This window comes from Zootoca vivipara, chromosome 1, assembly GCF_963506605.1.
Source record: "Zootoca vivipara chromosome 1, rZooViv1.1, whole genome shotgun sequence".
NCBI classification, from domain to species: Eukaryota; Metazoa; Chordata; class Lepidosauria; order Squamata; family Lacertidae; genus Zootoca; species Zootoca vivipara.
The window spans coordinates 122,698,654-122,713,141 of NC_083276.1; the positions used below are offsets into that span (position 1 = coordinate 122,698,654).

Consider the following 14,488-nt stretch of genomic DNA (forward strand, 5'->3'; position numbering starts at 1 on the left):
TGTTTTACTCCCATTTGGTGCGTAAAGGCCCACCCAGATCCATTGTTCACCTTCAATAGTTGTCTTTATCATTACTATTCTACCATCATTATCTGTCCATAAAACTTCTGGTTTCCATTTCTTCTTAACATAGAATACTACACCTCTTTTCTTTTTTGCGTCTGCCGTCGCAAATTCCATTCCTAATTTTTCATTTTTTAAAACCCTCAGATGTTTTTTATTTATGTGTGTCTCTTGGAGACAGATGACATCAAAATTTTGTTTTTTTAATAAATGTCCCACCCTATTCCGTTTTTTTTTGTTATTTAAGCCATTTATATTCCATGATGTAATTTTTAAATCCATTTTCCTTTTATTAAGATTTTAGACAAAAAAGAAAGTGAAAGAAGAGAGGAAGGAGAGAAAAAAAAGGGGGGAGGGGAAATAAGTGAAAAGGGAAAAAGAGGGAGGGAGGAAAAGGGAGAAAAGAGAAAAAAGAAAAAAGGGGAAGGGGGAAAGGGGTAGGAAAGGGAATTCCAAAAAAAGGGGGGGCACAATAAAAAAGATTATTAAAAGGAAATCAAATTAATTTCTGTACTAAGCAGAACCAAGGAAACAAATCTTAAATTTCTACATTTGTGCAGTTATATAAAAATTACTTAAGCAGTCATCATTGTTAGATTATTGAATAACTAGAACAACTGGAACCGTGCATTCACTGAATAGGAAGGGGTTAATGTTTACATGGAGGAGTTATATATATTGTATAAATTGTTCTTTCCATTCATCCTTCTGTTTCCCCTTCCTCTTTCTCTTCTTCCTCTGGCGATTCCTCTCCTTCATCTTCTTTGCTGCTATCTTCTTCCTCCCTTTCTTCATCAGTCTTAGTTTGGTGTTGGTCTTTAATTAATTTCATTTTGTCTCCTCCCAGTTCCTGGGAGTAAGTTCTAAAGAATCTATCAGCCGCTTCTTGTGTATTAAACCTTCTCCATCTTCCCTTAAATGCAAAAGCGATACCTTCGGGGTACTCCCATTTAAAAAAGACCTTTTTTGCGCTTAAGGCTTTTGCTAAGAACTGATACTTTTTCCTTTTGTTTATCAGCCTGGGGGGAATTTCTTTCATTATGATTATTTCAGTCCCATCCATCACGAATTTTTTCTTTCCCTTGGTTTTTAAAATTTTATTTCTGAGCCACATTGTGGTAAACGTTGCTAAGCAATCTCCAGGCCAATTATTTGCTTTTGCCTTTTTGGAATTAATCCTGAAGGCTTCTTCCAGTCGAGTCTCAATATCTAATTCCTCTAGATCTAGCCATTTCGCCAGCGCCACTATCAATCTTTTTTCAATGTCCTCATTTGAGGTCTCCGGAATATTCCGGAACCTTAAAATCTTTTCTCTCATTTTCATTTGAAGCATAGCAAGAGCATCCTGTGTAGCTTCCCAGGCTTCCTTTTGGTCTTCCACGTCTTTTTTCATTTTATCTAGGTCTTTTTTCCCTTCACGTCTTTCTTTGGAGAGGTTTTTCAGAGAGTTTTCCATTGTTTGGTTTTTTTCCTGCACCTCCTGTATACTCTCTATTGCTTTATTCGAAGTTTCCTCTACTTTGGCAATATGTTCTTTAATTTCTTGTTTGTCTTTCTCGTTTGAGTCCATTTTCCCTTCCATTTTTTCTACTTTATCTTCCAGGTTTATCAATCTATCATTCATATCTTTTTTCATTTCTGTAAGATCTTGTTTAATCTCTCCGATGTCGCTTTTTAGACTTAGAATTAGTTCTCTAAGATCCATGTCCTGCTCTGCTGTTGCTGAAGACACTCTTCTTTGGTGGTTGCTGGCTGAATTTGCTTTATTCCCTTTATTCATGTTTTTTTTTTAAGTTTACCCGCACTGTCTCTTTTTGTCCACTGGATGTCACTCTTAAATCAGTTTCTCTAGGAGGATGTTTATTATACTTGCAGTCTCCACTTTGTGTCGCTGTCTTGCAAGGGAGCCGTCCGTTGTTCAATTATTCTTTCTAAAATACTGCACACGTCACTTCTTGTTACTGTGTTGCCTTGTCTGCTTAGTCATAGTCTTTAGTGTATCGTCGCCATTTTATTTCAAACACTTGGTTTGGGAGGGGAAGAAAGAGGGATTAAATTCAACTTTTAAGCTTTTAAAATAACCGGTACGGGGCTTAATGTAGTCCACTTTATTTTGTACTGTCCTCTCAGATCGTCTTCACTTCTATAATTTACAGTTCACAATTCCCAGCCCCAATTCTGTCCTGCGTTGTATGAGTAATATACAAAATCAAAGCTCAAAACAGGTCCTATTTAAAAAAATCCTTGTTTCCCCTACTTGCGGATACTTTGTTTCTCCCCAGTCAGCGTCTCCTGTGTGCGCGATGTTTCGTTCTCTTGAGTCCTTCCCACTCCCCGCTTTTTCTTTTGTACTTTTAAAGCAGTTCGGATTTGCTGGGGGGGATGATCTTCGTGCCAATCTCCTTCTGGTATCTTTTATTTTGTCTTATTTACGCTCGGGGTTATCGTAGGGGTTGAATATTAAAAGGAGTTCTTTACCGTCGTGCACGCAGCTGGTTTCTCGGCTTGTGCTGGAAGCGTCTTGCCTCGTCTTAGTGCCCAGGTCTCTCCCCCTCCTTCTGCCGATTGCGAAGGTCTCCGGGAGAGCCTTTGGGGAACCGCCGACGTATCGGGTAGGAATCGCCTTCCCAGCCTTATTTGGGGGGTCGTTTGGCCGCGCGGGCCCCCCTTTCTCCAGCAGATATACCGGGAGTTACGGAGCTCCCGTTTTTGCCAGCTAGCGCTCCGCGGTTCGAACCGGAAGTCTATGAATGCAACATTGTCAGAGAACTGGTCAAGCTGACATTAATAAGAAGTGCAAAGATGACAGTTACCTTGATAGTAAAAAAAACAACAACCTGGTTCTTTGGAACACTTAGGACAGCAACTTGCAACTATTTGAAACTTGTTGAAGCTGATATTTCACAACATTCCATTATTTTAAATTAATCTACAGCTCAAATGTATTCTGCTGAAATCTGCACATTAAGATTATTAATATAAAAGCCTTGATTGAACAATGAAGAAATAAAAATTGAGTTAACTAATCAGTAAGTTTATATAAAGACTGTTCAATAGGATGCATGATACATTAATGACTAAAAAAGGGCAGTCAGTGTCAAAAAAAATAACCACAGATACATTGTATCCAGTCTGATAATGCAGCCAATCCTACAGAAACATTTCATTAAAGAGCTTGTCTATACTGTACCAAAAAGTGTACTACAATATCCATGCCGTATCTTATTACTCTGAGCCCAAACTACAAATAATAATGCAGGGCTCTTTATAGGTCCGAGACAGCATTTGGAATACAGTTGTGGGCGCAAGTAGTAGCAAGTGGAGATAGGAGCAGCAGCTTTGGTGAGCAAAACAAGTAATGACTATCCCAAATAAGTTATACTACTACTGGTATAAACAGTAGTGTATAGTCATCTCAGGTATAAAGAAATCGATGGTGCATCAATATCCCTTGTAAATAGATACTGGTGTGTGTGATTTAGGACATTAAATTGCAGGGAGGGGGAGGAGAAAACTGAATTATTTGTTTGTGTAGAAGAATTCCATGTTAGAAACTGAGATGTGAAAGCTAGGAGCTAAATGGCACCTTAAACCTAGGTTATAGGTGCAACAACGGAATGTCTAGGCACACTTTTTATAACAAGAATACAAAGCTGAAAATGAATGAACTGCATTAAAAATATTATGTTCATTTTCTATGTTCAAAGTCCTTCCCCTGCCACCCCCCTAATATTCTTAAGGAGGTCTCTTCTCTAGTCTTCAGAGAGTAGCTGAAAGTCGGAAGGCAGAAAAAGGTCCTCCTTTCCTTCCACTCTGCAGTTTCAAACTAAAATCTTAGGCGTAGTACTGCGCCCAGAGCTCAGAAACTGCTTGCACTAATGAAATTCCCTGTCGCAAAATGCGCCTAGAACAATGGGAGTTTTGAACACTAGAATAATGTATTTAATCACACAAAACAAGTCTGATCACTGTTAAACAGTCTTGCACTATCTTCTTAGAGCAGTTGAAGTACATGGGAGAATGAGAAAATAGCTCAGGGGGGGGGGGAAATTCTTGGGATATTTCTTAATTGGTTGTGTGATATACAATTCAAATATAAATATATCAATAAGAACCATTTGACAGAAATGGGTAACTCAAGAATCACCTAGGGAACAGGCAGCTAATCTATCCTTATCCATTCTACAAAGTACAGTGCTAAGAATCAACCTACAGAAGTACCATGCATGCACTGCAGATTAACTTCTATTTTATTTAAGTTTCCCCTGAAAGCTTAAAACGACAGTTGATTGTATCCGACAAAGTGGAAATGAGGAGAGCTAAACTGATTTCAGTGGGTCTAAGTCAGTTATGACTAACATATATATATAATTTTTAAAGAATATTTTAACAATACAAATCCAATGTTACAATAAACATGAATACCCTGTTTCTCATATTTTAAGACATACCCATAAAATAAGCCATAGCAGGATTTTTAAGCATTCAAGGAATATAAGCCATACCCCGAAAATAAGACATAGTGATAGGCGCAGCAGCAATGCCGGCCGCAGCAGGAAGAGGAGCGAAAAAATAAGACATCCCTTGAAAATAAGCCATAGTGTGTTTTTTTGAGGAAAAAATAAATATAAGACATGTCTTATAATATGAGAAACACGGTATTTTGACTCCTCCCGCCCCTTTTGCGGTTTCTTATAGTATTTTAATTTTTAACACTGCATTTTCTTCATAGTTATGACTAACTTAAGTGCACCGATAAAAATGAATCTACTCTGAGTATGCCTCAGTTGGAAAGAACCCAGAGATCTGCCATGCCTACAACAGAAAACATAATATAGAAGGTCAATGATAATAGTGCCACTGATAGAAGGTTCATTTTAACAAAGGATTAAGATCCAAAACCTAGAAGAGCAAAACACAACAGAAAGTACACTGTACGTATTCTCTAATGCTACCTTTCTGGTTATGTTTGGTGAACTTATGCAAACAATGACAAAATCAATAGATCTATTATCAAACATACTGGCACAAAGCATACTTACTATTCCAATACCAGAATGATTTCATTTGTTGTTTCATAGACTTCATGGAGATTTACCACACGGGGACTCAGCTTTGTTAATTCTAGAACAGCAATTTCATGTAGGATCTCTGCTTTGCAATCTTGGCCTCTTCTTCTCTTCTTCAGAAACTTAGCTGCGTATTCCTGGCCTGTAGATTTTGCAATACATTTTCTCACCACAGCAAATTTTCCTCTGTAAAAGGACAAAAGCATTTGTGAAGTATCAGAGCAGCCAAACAGACACAAGAATATGGAAATATTTTAAAAGTAATGTCAACCTCACAGCTTTAGCTTACTGCAAACAGGAATGTGTGTATTTTTTGCAGTCATGGTTTTTACAGTCTTATCATTATCTTCTAAACCTACTGAAGACTTGAAAAGCAAAAATAGAGCTCTGGGCAAAGTTTTCTGCAATCCAGAGATAAGACTTCAGTGGCTGGAGCATCTCCTGACCTTACCTCTACCATAGCTACAATTATCTGTGTCCTGATTTATCATGCAACACTGCATTTCCTTTATCCTGGTTCACTCCAAACCTTTGCAAACTTGAATCCCAGCAGCAGACCATTATTATGTAAGAAAAGTTCCTCTTGCACATATCAGTCTATATGCAAAATTTGGGTTTCACTATTTTGAGTGTGAGGAAGAAGGGCCAACTCTTTTTAAGGCCACAAATCTGTATGAAGTCAGGTTGCCTGATGTAAATGGAATTTAAGCAGTCTTACTACATGCAAGTTTGCAGCCTTGCAACCTCCAAGATAAATATACTTGGATACCCAGTACCAACTAGGAGATCACTTCATTTAAGGGTTTTTGAATCAAATATTCTTAGTTAAGAACTTAAGACAAATCTTAAGACAAAACTTGCATTAAAAATGTTTTAAGGTGCTTACAACTGCCATTTTAAAGACTGGAAATACTCTGCAAATGCAATTTACCAGGTACAGGTGACTCTCATCTTATGCAGGGGTTATATTTCAGGGATAACCCATAAACCAAACTTGTGCATAGTCCAGACACATTAGGTGCAATGGTGGGTGGAACTGCAAAAGTATCCCCCCCCCCGATGCCTGCCCCCTTTCCACCTTCACTTAAATTTTTAGTATTTTTTTTGCAAAGAACATAAAGCTAAATGCACACAAGTTAAATGTGTGTGAGTTGCAAGTTACCTGTACATAAAAGATACTTCTGTATTTAAGATCCTGGGATAAAGGGCCATATAATGTGTTGCGAATGCAATTTAAAAAGCTTCACTCCACCACAGTGCTGGCAAGTGTATTTAATACACAGTGCAGGTAAGAACATGGTTTTGTTGTTTAAAGATCTCTGAAATGCTTCTCCTTAGAAGAGTTTAAGAGGCATTTTTTTGGGAGGGGGTAAAGTTACCTTCAGAAACTGGTTTCAAGTTTTTTAAAGGACATTTTAAAACACATTCTGCTTAAACATATGCTCAGATTTTCAATTTGCAGAGATAATATCTCCTCTTAACAAAGTGTAAAGCTTTAACCCTAAAGTGCTAGACAACAAACTGGCTATGCTGCTGAACTGAGTTTGGGCCAAACGAGTTCTTTGAATTTGAGAGAAGTTATTACATTCCTGGCTTTCAAAGGGGGGGTTGTGGGTTGTGACTTGTGACTTGGTATAAGGTAGATTGCATCACTTTTTTAAAAATGTTCTTTTTTTCCCTTTCCTTCCAATGCTCAGAGAAGAAGAGGAAGTGCAGAGAAAAAGCATAGCTCACATTTTGAAGGTGGAGAAGATCTAAAATGTCTGCTGCTGGGCACTCATAGCCAGTGTAAAGGTTTTGAAAGAGTTGTGTGTGAATGAGAACATTTAACATCAGGAATAACTGGACAGATAAACTGAGGCACAGGGAAATTAAAGAGCTAGTCAAATTAAAACAATGTGTTCATGGTAAAACATAAGTACAGCCTAAAGTCTCCACACAAAAGTCTATTCTCAATTGCTAGCAAGAAACAAGTCATGTAAATCTCGTCTCTTACCAACTGTTTAACTTTAGAACAAAAAATGTATGTCGGTAAGATTGTGTTTTTAGAAGAAAACCACATACTGCTTAAAAATGAAGCTGACCTTTTAGGAAGTAAAGAAAAATGTGTTCCCTTGGCCAAGTTAGGAATGCCTGAAAACCAGGATTATGATTTAAGTGTTGATGTTTACATGAGTGCCCAGAAATACAATAAGTGAAAAGTTTAATATAAAACGAAGAACAGAATCAGGTATTTATTTATTTATTTTTAAACATACTTTTTATTAATTTTACAAACAGCAAAAAAAGAGGAAACGGTACATACATAAACACCTTTTCCACCTCCTTCCCACCCACCCACATGGATCCTCCCCTGCCACAGAAGTATCTCATGTAGGTGAACAGTCAGAGATGGTCCATTTTATGCTTGGATTTCTGTCCTCCTCCCCCTCCCCTGACCCCAAAGCCCCCCCCTGCCACCAGGGAGCTCCAGCAAACCAGGGCAGTACGCAGGAGGACATCCATCCAACCATCTATTGTCATACCAAAAAAAGAAAAAAATTAAAATAGGAAAAAAGAGAAAAAAGAAAGAGCAAAAAAAGAAAAAAAGAACAGTACAAAACAGAAAAATTTTTTCTTACATTCATAATTGTAAAACCATATTTTGTGGGCTTCCCCTCCCCCCCCTTCCCCGGTTTTCATCCCTTTTTTATCATCTTTAACAGTTTCTTACTTTATAAAAATACACCTTTATATCTTATACAACTTATAAATCAATTATTATCATTTTCACCTAATGTTCAAATCACTGAAAAATCAAACTCCCATTTTATCTTCCCGTGCCTAATTTTTACTCCCTCTATAAGCCTCCATATTTTCACATTTTTCCAAAATCCATTCACTTTTAAAACTATAACTATTCTCAATTTAACCTTACATCCCCGATTACCGGCTTCACCCCCCCAATCCAGCAAATTCCATAATCAGCAGACCAGTTATAAACCTGTTAATCCATCCTTATAATCACAACATCACTTTCCCTTCACCCCACTCCCTGTTTATAGTCTTTTGCCATCCAGGCCACCATACAAGACCCCTGAATTTCTTCTCTTCTCTGCATATTTTTTCCTTCTTCCCTGTGGGTGTTCTGGAGTTCCAGTAATACCAATCGTGCCCCCCTCAAATGCAGGGCACTCCATCCAACTTTTTGTAGAGTAAAGTCATCATTTTTTTCGTGGTGTGCTTCATTTTGTGTTGAATCATCACAGTCCTCATCTTCATCTTTTTCTTCCAAATCACAGTCACCATCATTGTCATTCTCACATTCATCTTTTTCAGTTTCAAAAGCTTCATCTTCTAGAAAATCATATTCTGCCATCACCATCTGAAATTGTTGCTGTAACTCTTGCCGTTTTGTCTCCTCTTGACATAGTTCTATTCTTGTTTCCCACATTAAGGTCAAAACAGACCGCTGGAACTCAGGGGAACACTTTTTTGTTGACATAGTTCAATCCTGCCAAGGTCAAAACTTGTCACGTGGGGTGGAATATGATCACAGTTTATTTTCTCGACTCCATTTTAACAAGCTGGCTGCATTCTTCAAGTCTTATTGACAATAAAGTTCGAACTCACATTTCACAAACATTTAAACCAAAAAAGAATTTCCACAAAGTTCAGAAATACAGTGAAATAAAAATTGACTTATAAATCCTGATCAACTCACTGGGTTGTCTGGGCTGCCGGCTCCCGAGGAAAAGAAAGGTTTTTCTTAGTCTTTACCTCTTGCTGCAGGGCACTCACAACCACAGTCTCTCTCCCCTTTCACCCTGCATTTAGGGGAGATTCTCTTTGATGCCTTTGAGGGATCCTTTTAAGTTAAGATCTTCTGTTTACGGCTTCAGGTTTCTGTTTACTGTCTCTTATGTTACCGTGGGGGGGGTGGCTTCCTCTTTTCCCCCTCTCTCCCAAATCCAAATTGCCTTAATTTAAATTCCAAACAATCCAAATTACTCACAGTCTATTCATTTGCTAATTATTCTTGGAAGAATTGGCCGCCTCCACTTCCCAGACTCGCAGCTTCGCGCTCTCAGAGCAGCAGTGTCAGCCTGTCCGCCGCGGTTCACCTCCTCACTCTCGGGGGCTTAAACAAAGCCGATCCGGGGAGGAGAGAGCCCGCTTTTGGCGCCGCCAGGCAAAATCCGTCCCCAAAAAGCTCGATTTGGGGCTTTTAAGGAGGTTTTGCTTCGCTGGAGCAATTCCCTCCACCTCTGAAGCGCCGAGGTCCGCTCCGCTGATCGGACCCCCGTCTGAGCAAAGATGGCGCGGTCAACCGGAAGCCCCAGAATCAGGTATTTAAAGTGCTTGAAGTTACAGAAGTAAAAAAATGTGTACTGGATATGCCTAAAATGCTTTTTATTCTAAAGAAAAATTTTCAGAACTTTTCTTCAATCATTATTCCAGGCATGTGAACATCATTTTTTATGACATCACATAAAAGTATACTTTGAAAATGTCCCTGTTCTAAGCCCTTTCTTATTAACAACTTATTTAATCAAGGGTTTGTAAGCTACTTCAGGAAAATGTCCAGATTTGGAGGCCAGTGACTAAGAACACTACAAGCTTTCACTAACAGTAAATATGGGGGTGAATATCAAGCAGCTACTTTTTAAAAAGACTCTCCAAGGTAGGCAGCTTTAAGTGTGCATTTCCATATGGAAATCCTGCAGCTACTAGAAACAAAACATTTACCGGTAAGAGTCTAAAATATGTTACTATCATGGTGGGGGTATGCAGGAGAGAATCGTAACTTCTTTCAAGGCTCTTCAAAGTAGAAAGATAGATTCATATAAAATCTTTAGAGATTAGTTAACGCTCATCTGCCCACACTTAAAATGATGTGCAATTCTCAGAACCAGGCACAAGCTGTTTTGCTTCCTTTAAAAAAGAAATTGAGCAGTTCCCATATGACCCCCCACTATAAAGCAGTTAAGGAAATAATTTATCTAGTAATTAATAATAAAATACAACAAGACAATAGGGTGCCTCAGTCCTAAATTAGTATTTGAATTCTCCAATGAAATGCAAACAGAAAAACTGGCCCGCAAAAAACATATACAGTATTAGAAATTTCACCTGTAATTTTAAGGTGTTTGACCACTTTCCTACAAATGAAACTGCATTGCTAAAAGTGAGTCAGCCAAATTCTGTAACACAATAAAGCCTGAATATACATCAAGCAATTATTATTGCCTCACCCAGCATGATGCAAACTTACTATGAGGAAGCTGACTAGCATTCTACAAAAGGAGGAATTACTTCAGTTTCATGAGAACAACAAAATGTTTATCTTTCTTCAGGTGCTTTTTAGAGAACTGCCACACATTTGACCAGAAGACTTGGTATCTGGAGACTCAAAGCTTTCAACTCTTTTCATAGCTGTTCAAAAGGTATGAGCTAATCACTTTTCTGCCTCATGTATCCTCTCTTTGTGGCCTGTCACTCTTTAATCTAATGCCCATCCTCCAAAGTCTTGCCATCATCTATATCTTATTTCTCCACTCTTTAGGCATGACAACGACTATAGATAACAGAAACACACACTTGTTTTAAAACCAATCAATTTGAGCTTCCAGCCACATGCATATGGAAGATGCACACATCTGAGTGCCAGAGCTGACAGCATACATACATGCTGCATGGACATCTTCCACATGCAACTGATTGCAGTATAGGAAAATCAAGAAATGGAAGGACTATGGAGGAAGATTAACAAATTTTAGTTTGTTACCAGAAACGTTTCTGAGGCACATGCACATTGGCAAAAAAGTGAGTGGATGGAGGCCACAGACAAGAGGGAAGTTGGAGAAACGTGACAATAAAGGAAAAGAAGGCAAAAATTGTTGCATTTCACATATTCATCTGTAGTCAGGAATGGAAATCAGTCAAGCAAATATGATTAGCGTTCATTGAAATTGTTGTTGTTTCTTGAAGTCCAGAAATGATATGTAATTAATTATGAGGTGTTTTTTTTACATTGTTCTGATGTTTCCTTTGCACTGAAATGAATATGTTACATAAATAGTTATGCAAGGTACATTAACTTATGTTAAAAGGTGGACAGTGAAACAAATAATGTATTTGGTAGGACCGAACTGCAGTGGAAAAGAAAAAGTGTTGATTGCAACAAATACAGGTCAGAGTAGAAATTGCTGCCTTCTTACATTCCTAGATTGAAGCCACTATTTGCTCAATAACAAAGTCAAATAATTATCACTAAGCAATTATACAATAAATGTTCCAAATGCAAGCACAAGACATACAATGAATTGGATCCAAAAGCTGCTAAAGTAGAACTTCCCCCTACTCCCAACTCCCCACCCCTAAAAGCCTTTCCAGAGGGTCAAAGACCCTTCTCAGCAGTATGGGCTATGGCACAGATGGCATAATCAAAGATCAGACAAAGGCACCTTGAGTGAATAGAGAGGAACTTTCAAGAGATGCAGGGAAATAGTTCTAGTCACAAAGCTTCAAATCCAACCCAATAATACACCAATAAAAATTAAAGAACAGAAAATATTCCAATGAAGAGAACAAAGCCATGAGCTTATATTCAAAGATAATGAATTACTGACTCAATTAAAACTGTGGAATTCATCCCACCCATATTTCCTCATCCTTATTGCCACTCTCCTTGACCAGGCTCATTAAAATTCCCTATCTCCTAAAACCTATTGCCAGTTTTCATCTTACCTCAGAGAACTACCCCATATCTAGTGCCTGAATGATGTTTCAAAATCAGCCAGATCAACAACCTTCTGTTTCTTCACAAAAGTTGAACTACAAAACATATTGATAACTTTGTTCCATAAATAACTGGAACATTCATGAGCATTCAGTGACATCACCCCAACTTAGCCACTCAGTGTTAGATTAACTGCCACAACTACCGGTACTTAGATTTTCTCCACACAAACTCTTAAAACAATTAAGCTCAAGTACTTCAATTTTCAAAATTTTACTTCTTGAAAATAAAGTCTGCCTCACTAAGCACTGGATTGGACTCTCTAATTTTGCTCCATCTAGCTTTCATATTCCCTTCATTGATCCCTTCATGGATCAATGCCTTGTCGTGGCGAAGGGGCTTGAATAACTCAGAGAAGCTATGAGCTATGCCATGCAGGGCCACCCAAGATGGACAGGTCATAGTGGAGAGTTTTGACTAAACGTGATCCACCTGGAGAAGGAACTGGCAAGCCACTCCAGTATCCCTGCCAAGAAAACTCCATGGACAAAGACAACAGGCATATAAAAGTTATGACGCTGGAAGATGAGCCCCTCAGGTCGGAAGGCGTCCAACATGCTACTGAGGAAGAGCGGAGGACAAGTACAAGTAGATTCAGAGCTGATGAAGCGGCTGGGCCAAAGCCGAAAGGACGCTCAGTTGCGGATATGCCTGGAAGCGAAAGGAAAGTCCGATGCTGTAAAGAAAAATATTGCATAGGAACCTGGAATGTAAGAACCATGAGTGGAGGTAAGCTGGATGTGGTCAAAAATGAGATGACAAGAATAAATATCGACATCCTGGGCATCAGTGAACTAAAATGGAAGGGAATGGGCGAATTCAGTTCGGGTGACTATCATATCTACTACTGTGGGCAAGAATCCTGTAGCAGAAATGGAGTGGCCCTCATAGTCAACAAAAGAGTGGCAAAAGCTGTAATGGGATGCAATCTCAAAAATGACAGAATGATCTCGATACGAATCCAAGGCAGACCTTTTAACATCACAGTAATCCAAGTTTATGCACCAACTACCAGTGCTGAAGAAAGTGAAATTGACCAATTCTATGAAGACCTACAACAACTTCTAGAAATGACACCAAAGAAGGATGTTCTTCTCATTACAGGGGATTGGAATGCTAAAGTAGGGAATCAAGAGATAAAAGGAACAACTGGCAAGTTTGGCCTTGGAGTTCAAAATGAAGCAGGGCAAAGGCTAATAGAGTTCTGTCAAGAGAACAAGCTGGTCATCACAAACACTCTCTTCCAACAACACAAGAGACGACTCTACACATGGATATCACCAAATGGGCAGCATCGAAATCAGATTGATTATATTCTCTGCAGCCAAAGATGGAGAAGCTCTATACAGTCAGCAAAAACAAGACCTGGAGCTGACTGTAACTCAGATCATCAGCTTCTTATAGCAAAATTCCAGCTTAAACTGAAGAAAGTAGGAAAAACCACTGGGCCAGTAAGATACAATCTGAATCAAATCCCTTATGAATACACAGTGGAAGTGAGGAACAGGTTTAAGGATTTAGATTTGGTGGACAGAGTGCCTGAAGAACTATGGATGGAGGCTCGTAACATTATACAGGAGGCAGCAACGAAAACCATCCCAAGGAAAAGGAAATGCAAGAAAGCAAAATGGCTATCCAACGAGGCCTTACAAATAGCGGAGGAGAGGAGGCAAGCAAAATGCAAGGGAGACAGGGAAAGATACAGGAAACTGAATGCAGATTTCCAAAAAAGAGCAAGGAGAGACAAGAGGGTCTTCTTAAATGAGCAATGCAAAGAAATAGAGGAAAACAATAGAATGGGGAAAACCAGAGATCTGTTCAAGAAAATTGGAGATATGAAAGGAACATTTCGTACAAAGATTACCATAATCAAGGACAAAAGTGGTAAGGACCTAACAGAAGCAGAAGACATCAAGAAGAGGTGGCAAGAATACACAGAGGAATTATACCAGAAAGATATGGAGGTCTCGTACACCCCAGGTAGTGTGGTTGCTGACCTTGAGCCAGACATCTTGGAGAGTGAAGTCAAATGGGCCTTAGAAAGCATTGCTAATAACAAGGCCAGTGGAAGTGATGATATTCCAGCTGAACTATTTAAAATTTTAAAAGATGATGCTGTTAAGGTGCTACACCCAATATGCCAGCAAGTTTGGAAAACTCAGCAATGGCCAGAGGATTGGAGAAGATCAGTCTACATCCCAATTCCAAAGAAGGGCAGTGCCAAAGAATGCTCCAACTACCGCACAATTGCGCTCATTTCACACGCTAGCAAGGTTATGCTTAAAATTCTACAAGGCAGGCTTAGGCAGTATGTGGACCGAGAACTCCCAGAAGTGCAAGCTGGATTTCGAAAGGGCAGAGGAACCAGAGACCAAATAGCAAACATGCGCTGGATTATGGAGAAAGCTAGAGAGTTCCAGAAAAACGTCTACTTCTGCTTCATTGACTATGCAAAAGCCTTTGACTGTGTCGACCACAGCAAACTATGGCAAGTTCTTAAAGAAATGGGAGTGCCTGATCACCTCATATGTCTCCTGAGAAATCTCTATGTGGGACAAGAAGCTACAGTTAGAAC

The 14,488-nt window shown here is 38.9% G+C and overlaps 1 protein-coding gene across 5 annotated transcripts in view; it reads right to left on the reverse strand.

The window, feature by feature from the left end:
• Positions 1–14,488, reverse strand: part of STK17B (serine/threonine kinase 17b) — a 49,589-nt gene that overhangs the window by 16,446 nt on the left and 18,655 nt on the right. For all 5 annotated transcript variants that reach the window (XM_060281489.1, XM_060281479.1, XM_035136450.2 and 2 more), the window contains one exon: positions 5,106–5,318. In XM_060281489.1, the coding sequence (XP_060137472.1) occupies positions 5,106–5,318 (213 nt within the window). The remainder of the gene's footprint in view (positions 1–5,105; positions 5,319–14,488) is intronic.